This window comes from Hibiscus syriacus, unplaced genomic scaffold (genome assembly GCF_006381635.1).
Source record: "Hibiscus syriacus cultivar Baekdansim isolate YM2019G1 unplaced genomic scaffold, ASM638163v2 tig00111582_pilon, whole genome shotgun sequence".
Classification (NCBI taxonomy): domain Eukaryota; kingdom Viridiplantae; phylum Streptophyta; class Magnoliopsida; order Malvales; family Malvaceae; genus Hibiscus; species Hibiscus syriacus.
In genome coordinates, this window is record NW_024063126.1 from 12,004,516 (window position 1) to 12,014,024 (window position 9,509).

A 9,509-nucleotide genomic window follows, 5' to 3' on the forward strand; every position below is an offset into this window, starting at 1 on the left:
ATGGTCATCAAAGAAGCAGCCAATCGTCACATTGTCAACCACTGAAGCTGAATTTGTTGCAGCAACAGCTTGTGCTTGTCAAGCTATTTGGATAAAGAAGATTCTTGAAGAACTGCATTTCAAAGAAGATGGGCCTACTCTTATTTACTGTGATAACAGTTAAGCAATAAAGCTCTCAAAGAATCATGTTCTACATGGTCGAAGCAAGCATATAGATGTGAAGTATCATTTCTTAAGGGATCTCACGAATGATGGAGTTATTAATTTGGTTTACTGCAGAAGTGAAGATCAGATTACTGATATTCTAACAAAACCTCTTAAATTTCCAGCATTTCAAAAGCTCAGGGAGCTACTTGGAGTTTGTTCACGTGCTGCTCTAAAGGAGGATTTTGCAGACGATTAATTCTTCCTTGTTAAACTGATATCTGCAGATTTCAGTTTAAGGGAGGGAGTTAATATTTAATAACATTCATTGAAAGTTGTAACTATTAGTGGGTTTGAGTGAGTCTTTAGAAATTAGTTATTTAATTGGTAGTGGACTTAGTGACTTAGTTGTGATGATAGAGTCGTGGGTGGTTAATATGTTATGATGTAAAGCCTATTTATAGGCTTCTTTTCTTTTATCAATATGAAGAAATATTGAACTTTCCTACACTACACGTTTCAAGTTTTTCCATTTTGTAGCAGTTCTTTTCTTGACTTTTCTCTACTTTATTTCCATCAAATCATATAGGATCATGGAGAAAAAAGAGAAAATCCAAACATTCCAAAATATAAAATAAAACATGCTTCTTCAATGAATGAGTGCATAACAAACCTCCCCATTCACCCCGACAAGCACATCACCCGGCTCCAAGTGATTATGAGCCGGACCACTCGGCACCTACAGGTAGGCTCAGATTCAGAAGATATTAAAACTAAAAGAAAACAGAGCAAATTTAAAGAAGATTTTGACTGACGAAAACTGAAGTTTGCTCACCACAGAGTCAACAACAAGCATTCCAGTTTCACCTTGTGCAGACGCATGGCGTGCAATCTAAATTAAGAAAACGGAAATTAAATGAGGATACACTTCTAATATAAGCCATGGGAAAGCTAGCAAAAAAGTGGACAACAAAGAACTAGAAACCTGCTCTGTATCACTTCGGAGACCAAGCTGGCAGATTTCGTCAAACCCCTTATGGACAAATGTAGTCTATATAAAATAAATCTTGCATTAAATTTGTATTAAAGTGTGTTCTCAAATAATGACAGAAATGCCAAAAAGCAAAAACACAAAGAAAACTATCAGCAACTGTGGCTGTTGGTAAACTATGATGTGTGTGACAGTGATGACTGGAATTAGCAATGTTTTTAGAGCTTGAATGGTCACAGCTCCATCCAAAAATTTTGCTAAGCCTGCGATAAAGGAAGATCAGAAGTTGAGATTAGGATTTATGAATGGTAAGCTATATATAGTTGGCTTTGTGATTTTGTAGGAACTTAGGCATTATAGAATTTGCCGATATATTGACTCTTGCAATTGAATATTCGATCCACTACTTCCTCACTTTTTTCCTGTTATCTTAACTTTTATCCCCTCTAACCCTCAACTCTATGTTTTCTCCATGTTTCTTTGCATCTCCTCCATATTGTCTCTTTCACTCTAGGACAAGAGAGCATTTACTGTTCTATCTGTATGTTAATATTATTGGCATTTCATGTTTGTTAATGAGAGGTAGGTGCAAGAATACCAAGTCCATTTAAAAAAATGCAAAACATCAAGATCCAGAGGAGTCATAACATATCAACTCTATAAGAAATAAACAAATCAACAGATGATGGTTCTGATTTTCAGTTTCATATGATCAATTGAACATAGAGAAATGAATAACAAACTTTCGAATCATCAAACGCAACAATGAACCTTACATATTCAAGGAAGAAAGGGAATAAAGAACAGAAGTGAAGCTCAACAGGTATAAAATAAACAACAAACCTGAAGCGTACCACGAGGAATAGAAATTGCTTCCCACTTACTCATGTACGAATCTCCTCCTTTCTGGAGAAACTTTAACGCCCTTACAACCTGAAAAGCAATTAACAAATTTTTCAATATCTGATTTTTCATTGAAAGTAGTGACTATAAGAATTAAAATTCTTTGTGTTCGGAGACCGATTGAAAAGGCTATTAGTCCAAATAAAACTCTAGAGTATGAGTTTCACACAGCAATATTCAGAAGCACGTATGATACATCAGCAGACTTCGAAAATACATCAGAAAAAGGAAAATGAGCTAGCTCTGACCCCATATTACAAGCAGAGAAACATGGCATGAACAAATAACCTACGAAAAAATCTTGAGCAGCTCAATATGGTTTATAAGGCTACAGAGGTACTGATCTAGTCAACATTGACTTGCTGGGGTAACTTCGAGAATGCTATTCTTGCAATCAAGAAATCTTCTCTATTTTAAAAACATTTATCTGAAAAAAAGAGATAAAAATGATGCACCGAATGCAGAGAGTAAATATATCTATCTAAGTAATATGTTTTGTATTTCAACGCACAGAGCATAACCAGACAAGGACAAACTTTTATGAGCTCCAGATTTGCTGATGCAAATCTCAAGTGAATGCAATTCAATAATACTTACGAGGCATACAACAAAAAATAATAATATATTAATAATACAAATTCTATTAATTTTTTTTATAAGAATAGGGCCTCATTAAAAACCCCCCTTCATAACCATCAAGCTCCTAAAAACTCAATGGCCATTGGAAGGAGGAAAAGAGTTCCCAAAATTTTATTGCTAAACATAAAGATACAACCAGGTACAGATCGTAAAAAATACACAAGAACCTTAATTAAACATCTCCAACAGACATCCACCTAACACAACCAAAGCACCTGACCTTACACTAGCCTATGCCTGTTTTAGTTAAACTATCAGCTTCCTCATTAATACAAATTTTATTAATGATTAGACCTTTCCAAGGGTAACAACAGAAATGGTTTCTGTTACTATCTTGTGATCTTGTATTTCGTGTTAATGATTCAGCTCGTCGGAGGGAGACTGAAACCTCTCAGCTCATCAAAGGGAGACCAAAACTTTTAGGACAAGTTAAAAGAGAGAGAAAGATCTTTTAGGGTTTTTTATAAAAATTCTGACATGTTTTATTCAATTCTCAATTTACCTCTTATATAGAGAGGATACATAGTTCAATTGAAATAAGTACTAAGAAAGTAATTAAAAACAAAGACTTCAACTAAGGAAAGACTTCTAATAGCATAAGATATTCATAAATAATATCTTTAATACTTCCATAATAAAATAATAAATATTTTCCTAAAAATAACTAACCTAACATAACATTACTATTAATTAACCAACCGTAACAGTTTCAAGTGTATAGGTCCAGATCTTTTAGTCACTCCCTAAGGTAGCCAATTCTAAGAAATCATAGAAAGTATGCATTACATGAGCCATGGTGTTTAAATCTTTTAATTGAGTTCATTCCAAAAAAAATTGGATAATACCAGAAGCAGGGCACAAAAGGTCAAGCAGTTAAAATACTACTCAGTACTCACTCGTTCTAGAGGAAGGAAAAAGGCAGATGCACTTGATGTGTAACATCCTCAATACCGGGTTAGTGACCAAATTGTAAAACTTCATAATTAGTGACTAAATTAGATAAATTGAACAGTTCAGGGATTTATATTGTAAACTTGGTGTAGGAATAAATGGAAAAGAAGGAATAATGGAAGGGTAAAAGGGTCATTTGATCAAGAAATAAATTAAAATTTGGTTTATGGTAAGAATATATACATGTGGGATATGTCGAAGAGGAAAAGAAAAGATCCAAAGTTATCTTCATCTTCTTCTTTCTTTCAACCGTGAACCCAAGTTGTTAAGGTGAGTTTTCTTGTTAGCTAATTATTCCTTGAATTTAAGTTTGGGTTATGATCCTTAGGTGATACTTAAGCTTAAGGAAAACTTAAGTTAACTTTAAATATGAAGGAGTTAGGAGAGATTAAAGATAATGAATTTTTAAATGAAATTTTGGAAAAAAGGTAATAAGTAGAATTAGAAACTAAATTTGACTTGTCAATGGTTGAATTAAGAGATATGAAGTGATAAAATTGAAATTAGAATATGTTGAGAATTTGGTTTGATTATTGATTTCCATATGGAAGATGAGATTTTGAGGTTAAGGATGTATTGAATGAATAGAAATTGGTTTAAGTATGTGTATTGAGTTAAAGGTATGAAAGGATTAAAACATGAAGTGTTTGAGCTAGTAAGAGTGAATTTTCGGGTATAAAAGTGAAATATGGGCTTTGGGTATCGGTACTTCTTCATCCAGTACTGATACTTCAAGAGTAAAATAGGAATTGCATTCATGGGGTATCGATACTTGGAAGGTAGTATCGATACCAAGGGTACCGATACCATAAGGACAGTATCGGTACCATACTTGAAACAAAAACATCGAAATGCAAATTGGGTACTGATACCCGGATTGGTATCGATACCATAACTAGGGAAGTATCGATACCCTGTGTGGGGTACCGATACTACTTTAAAAGAAAAATAGAATTAACTTTTTCGTTTAGCTTAAGAAATTAAGGGTTAAATCATGATAATTAGAATGTTGATATGTATATGTATGATTGTCTCGTTTAGCTTAAGAAATTAAGGGTTAAATCATGATAATTAGAATGTTGATATGTATATGTATGATTGTGTTGATATCGAGCACAAGCAAGTTCCGGAACGACCATTGAGTTAGAATTTGATCCAAAGAAAGGAAATCATAGAGGTGGATTTGGAAATTAATTGATATCGAGATGAGTGCATACTATAGATATAGTTTAAAGGAATAAGACTCGTGATAAGTATATTCCTATGTTAGTATTTATTGTACAATAGTTATGAACATCCATACATGATAATCATTAGGAACATATGCATAAGATATATATATATATATATGGTTGTATGATTTAATAAATGATATATGTACATGTGATATGTGATAGAAGAAAAGACCTATGTGATTACAAGAGAAATGACATAAGTACATTATTATATGATGTATAACATTATTGCCCATGTTATATGATGTGAGAGCTATAAGTATAGTTGGCATGTCAAAAATCGAGGGTTTCATAGGTCCTTCGGGACATATTCACATGTCCTTCGGGACATATTCACAGGTCCTTCGTAACAAGCCTAGTAATAGTTGGAAAAAATACCATGCAAAGTTCATAGCCTAATGAAAGGCAATACTCAATCTCAATTCATTACATATTCATTTGCTGTTAGAAATACTGATCGGATCAAAGCACATCTTAACCATTCAGTTTTCTAAAAAAATTCAAATTCATCAATAGCTTATATGCACAATCTTCAACCACCACAGTTTGTATAAACAACAGCATTAGGAGAACCACATAACCAACAAGAAAATACCTTTTTCTGATGACGATCTTGGTAGCTTATATATTCTAGAGGAACCCGAGCACCTCTAGAAAGCTTAAGATAGAACAGAGATTAGATCTTCAAGTTTTGATATCTCCTCGCCAGCAAATTTCTATATGATGGCATGCCGAGGAACAGAAGCTCTAAATAGCATATACCTGCAACATACGGAAATTTAGCTGTCAACAAACCACTCAAAGTCCACAGCAATAAAGAAGCAACCTCATGATTTGAAACAGATAGTACATCTAATTGTTGTATACAGAACCTCAATATTCGCACTTTGGCCAAAAAAGATAACAATCAATGATTTTAGTAGAGAAATGTTTTGTCTTGTTGAAAGCAACATTATGTACATGTCATCTTTCAACCTCCGAGATTGATGATGCAATCTCAGGATGCGATGCCAAGGGAAGGAGAAAGTGTTTCTTAAATGATATTATGATAATAGGTGGTTTAAAACTTATTTCATAAATTATGGCCAAAAATCAAGCTTTTACTTATTTGAAAAATTAGTAGTAAAAAGAGTTTATAAAGAATGCATTCAACAAAAAAAGTGATTTTTATTACCAATGGGTTGCCCATGAAAGTAGGCACCGAAATTATGCATGCACGAAGTATTCTCTCCCCCCCCCCAACCCCACCAGATGCATTTTCTAGCATATGGACAACAGTATACGCACGACGAATTTGTCATAACCGACAATGGCCATGAATGACAGAGGCTTTACGAGCTCAGAGCACGGAAGATACTGTACCATGGACTAGGGCCATTAGGCTGCATTCCTTCTCAGATAGTGAAATCGAAAACGGGGCAATGCTTGAAGAAAGTGAATGAATGGGTGATGGAGTTCAATCCCAAGGTGCTAAAGCTAAAGCCTACACTAAATAAACGCGTCCCGAATGCACAGATGATGTTCACTGATACATAACCGGCCGTTCTGGATTTGATCAACAACCCCAACAGAGGCGGGGCTGGGACATGTACAACTTGAGTGGACCGAACAGGGCTCCGAAACAGTAAGGGCCCAAAAAAAAATAGATTTATTATAATAAAAATCTCATTTTTTTTTTGTTTAACTCCACTTTACGAGAAATGAGCTCATTTTCATGATCTCCATATCCTACACTATTAGGATTTGAATTAGTAATATCACAAATTATTTTATATATACTGCATTCAAGCTTTGCAATTTTTACTAAAGGTCTCTTTTTAAGAATTTACACAGGACCTCCAACGTCCTAGCTCCGGCCCTAAACCCCAAGGCCTATGGTACATATGGATTGTCATGATTTCTCCTTTTGCCTTCTCCATCGCCGTTTTTGATAAGTTAAGAGTATACAAATTGCGATTTTCGTTCCGGTTTTAAGGTTGCGAACATGTCATGTTGCAATGTCGGTACAAGCATTGACGGTTTATGCTTGCTGAACTCCAAGTTGTGCAAGGAAAGCAAGGATTATGTATTTTGGGATGCTTTCCATCCATCAGACGCTGCAAATAAAGTGCTGTCTCAGAAGCTTTTCGACTCCTTATCAGCTTCTGCAATGGCTCCTTCCCTTCCAACAGAGCCACACTAACTAGTTCCGCGAACAATGTTCAGACGAGGCTGCACCATTCCGGAACCAGAACGAAAACATGTTGCACAAAGAATGTACTGTTTTATGAAAAATGTTATGGTAAATTGAAACGTTCAATGAGTGCAACATTCAATTTTTGATCAAATGTAACCGGGACAATCAGCATACTTCGAATTCGGAATAACCCGAATCTGGTTTCTCCGTTTTACTTTGTACACAATTGAATAAGCCACCAACACTACCATCTAAAACTCAGGGGGGAAAACTCTCCAACTCTACTCCCAAAAAACACAGAAGAATATTGCACTCCATAGCATGACTTTGATTAACACTTAAATGCCAGTGAAACCTCCCCTGCCGTAAAAACTCGGACCGGATGAATCGGAAGTAACGGAATTCATCGATGGCGCCGTAATGTTTACCATGGTACCATTCCTGCCAAGGATTTAAGTTGTCAACATAGTTAAATTTATGCAACAAATAAAAACTCTTAAGCAAAGGCAAACTGTTACCTTCCCGGAAAAGTACAAGAACCATGACCTGCAACAAGCAAAGGTTATGTTACTTTTTCTTCCAATGAAAAACTGGTGCATTGACAAAGTAAGCACAAGCTTTCAATTTATTACTTGGATCTGTTGTTGTAATATCTGCAACACCGTTGAAGTCGCACACATCGGAAGTCTTCCCCATTTGGTGATAGTACGTGATGAATGCATATGTTGCATGTGCGATCACGTTATCCGGCTCATAACATGGTTTTCCTTGTAACAACGGCGAGCAATCCACCTTTCCAGGTCCACAAGCCCAATCTAGCGCAGCCTGCAACAGCTTCTGATCAGCACCATCCTTTGCAGTACAATAAGTCTGGTTAGTAGTATCATTTGCTAGCAGCGATCCGGACCCCGTCAAGTGTAATATACAAATAGGGTCACCATTCGCCTCGAACAATCCCCAATTCTTCTCTGAAATTGGCCCTGGTTTCATGTCCTCATTGTAGAGCTCATAGATGTAAGTACTAACAGCAATCCCAGGGTGCGCAGGAGTTCCAGTTTTATTCATCACGTGGCGGATCAAGTTGCTGTTGTAAGTGTTGGCATTCTCCATCGTTGCATCTGGCTCATTCGAATCATCTTTCGATGGCCAGCCGTTTTCAATCACTATAACAGGAATGTTAGCGAAGTTCAGAAAATCCATGGCAAAGTATGTGGCAACAACCATTGCATCAAAGACATTGGTATAGTGGACAAGCGTGTTTGAATCAACAGCTTCCTTGTTCGAAGTAAGAGGCTTGAAAAGCGCATAGTCTAGCGGAATCGCACCATTTGATTGCATATAGTCATAGTAAGGATACATGTTAAGCATGAGAAATGAGCCTGTAGACTGCAAGAAATCGAGCATAGGGACCAAAACCGGATTCCACGAGCGGTTGAAGAAGGCTTGCGAAGGCAGGAATGAATCGAGGATTACGGTGGACAAAAGGGGCGATGAAACTTTGATTTTCTTATCTAAATTCGATGCAACAAGGGCCGAGTGAACAAACTTAATGGCGTTAACCAGGACAGGCCCTGCGTTCGGGAGAGTAGTCAAAACTTCAGAACCAATACAAACTGCTGTAATATCGGTTGCAGGATAATGTGCTACAATGTTCCGGGTGACCCAATTAGCCGCCGTCGAATTCGATTGGCCGTTGCCGAGTAGTTGCTCGTTGGGGATAGAGACCATAACCCGAATGCCGGTGTTGGCAAGAGCAACAAGCATGCCTTGGTCGGCATTGTAGAGCCTAACATGTCGGATTTGCTGCGCTTTAAGAAGAGCAACTACTTGTGTTGGGTGTGGCATGTCTGATAGGTCTGTTCCTATATTCACACCAATGTATGGATCTGCAACAACATCAAAACATCTCCACATTCAAAATTTCAACACATTAATTCTCGTATATTTTTTTATACTATTGTTGTTGTTTCTTTCGCCACTCGTCGTCTCTAATATGATGTCGTCTTTCTTCTACTATTGTTATTCCGTTCTTTTATTGGGTTCCTCAATCACAATGAGCTTTCCTCCGATGCTTCCTTTGCCAAATCATGCATCCTCAACCACTGCGAATTTTGTCATCGCTCTTTCCGTTCGCCGACCAACTTTCTTCTTCCTTGACAATTGGTTATTCGTTAGCCATCTATCTTCCGCTTCGTTGATTTCATATGATGTTACGTCAACAATTGCTTCCTTTGCGATTGATTCAACGTCGATTTTCTTCCATTCGTTATGGATTTTTATCTGGTTGAAGTTTTGTTCCAGATATGATCGAAGGCTTGTTCCATTTTCATTGGCCACTGTCTACTAATTGTTGCTTTATCATCGATATTTTTTTGCTCTTCTCTTGTGATTGCATGTTGCGATTCAATAGATACTGGTGGCTCAGTTCATACTAGCGCTTTTGGTCCTTCTTTGTTTGGAACTGGTTCTT

At 36.6% G+C, this 9,509-nt stretch overlaps 1 protein-coding gene and 1 long non-coding RNA gene across 2 annotated transcripts; both read right to left on the reverse strand.

The window, feature by feature from the left end:
* Positions 1-1,155: 1,155 nt before the first annotated feature.
* Positions 1,156-3,611, reverse strand: LOC120165278. The gene is made up of 3 exons (XR_005519793.1): positions 3,574-3,611; positions 1,979-2,068; positions 1,156-1,195 (listed from the first exon to the last, which is right to left on the reverse strand). It is a non-coding gene; the product is annotated as an uncharacterized LOC120165278 (long non-coding RNA).
* A 3,722-nt stretch (positions 3,612-7,333) lies between these two features.
* Positions 7,334-8,963, reverse strand: LOC120165359 (glucan endo-1,3-beta-glucosidase 2-like). The gene is made up of 3 exons (XM_039174900.1): positions 7,672-8,963; positions 7,558-7,585; positions 7,334-7,489 (listed from the first exon to the last, which is right to left on the reverse strand). Exons 1-3 carry the CDS (start codon positions 8,951-8,953, stop codon positions 7,378-7,380), a joined length of 1,422 nt encoding a protein of 473 aa, XP_039030831.1. The 5' UTR covers positions 8,954-8,963; the 3' UTR covers positions 7,334-7,377.
* Positions 8,964-9,509: the final 546 nt, after the last annotated feature.

Excerpts from the sequence above, each read along its gene's own strand:
- LOC120165359 (XM_039174900.1), bottom strand. The coding sequence starts at position 8,953 with ATGTGGAGATGTTTTGATGTTGTTGCAGATCCATACATTGGTGTGAAT. Across the intron at positions 7,586-7,671 it reads TATTACAACAACAGATCCAA|GTCATGGTTCTTGTACTTTT; the intron begins GTAATAAATTGA and ends TGCTTGTTGCAG. Across the intron at positions 7,490-7,557 it reads TCTTGTACTTTTCCGGGAAG|CCTTGGCAGGAATGGTACCA; the intron begins GTAACAGTTTGC and ends GACAACTTAAAT.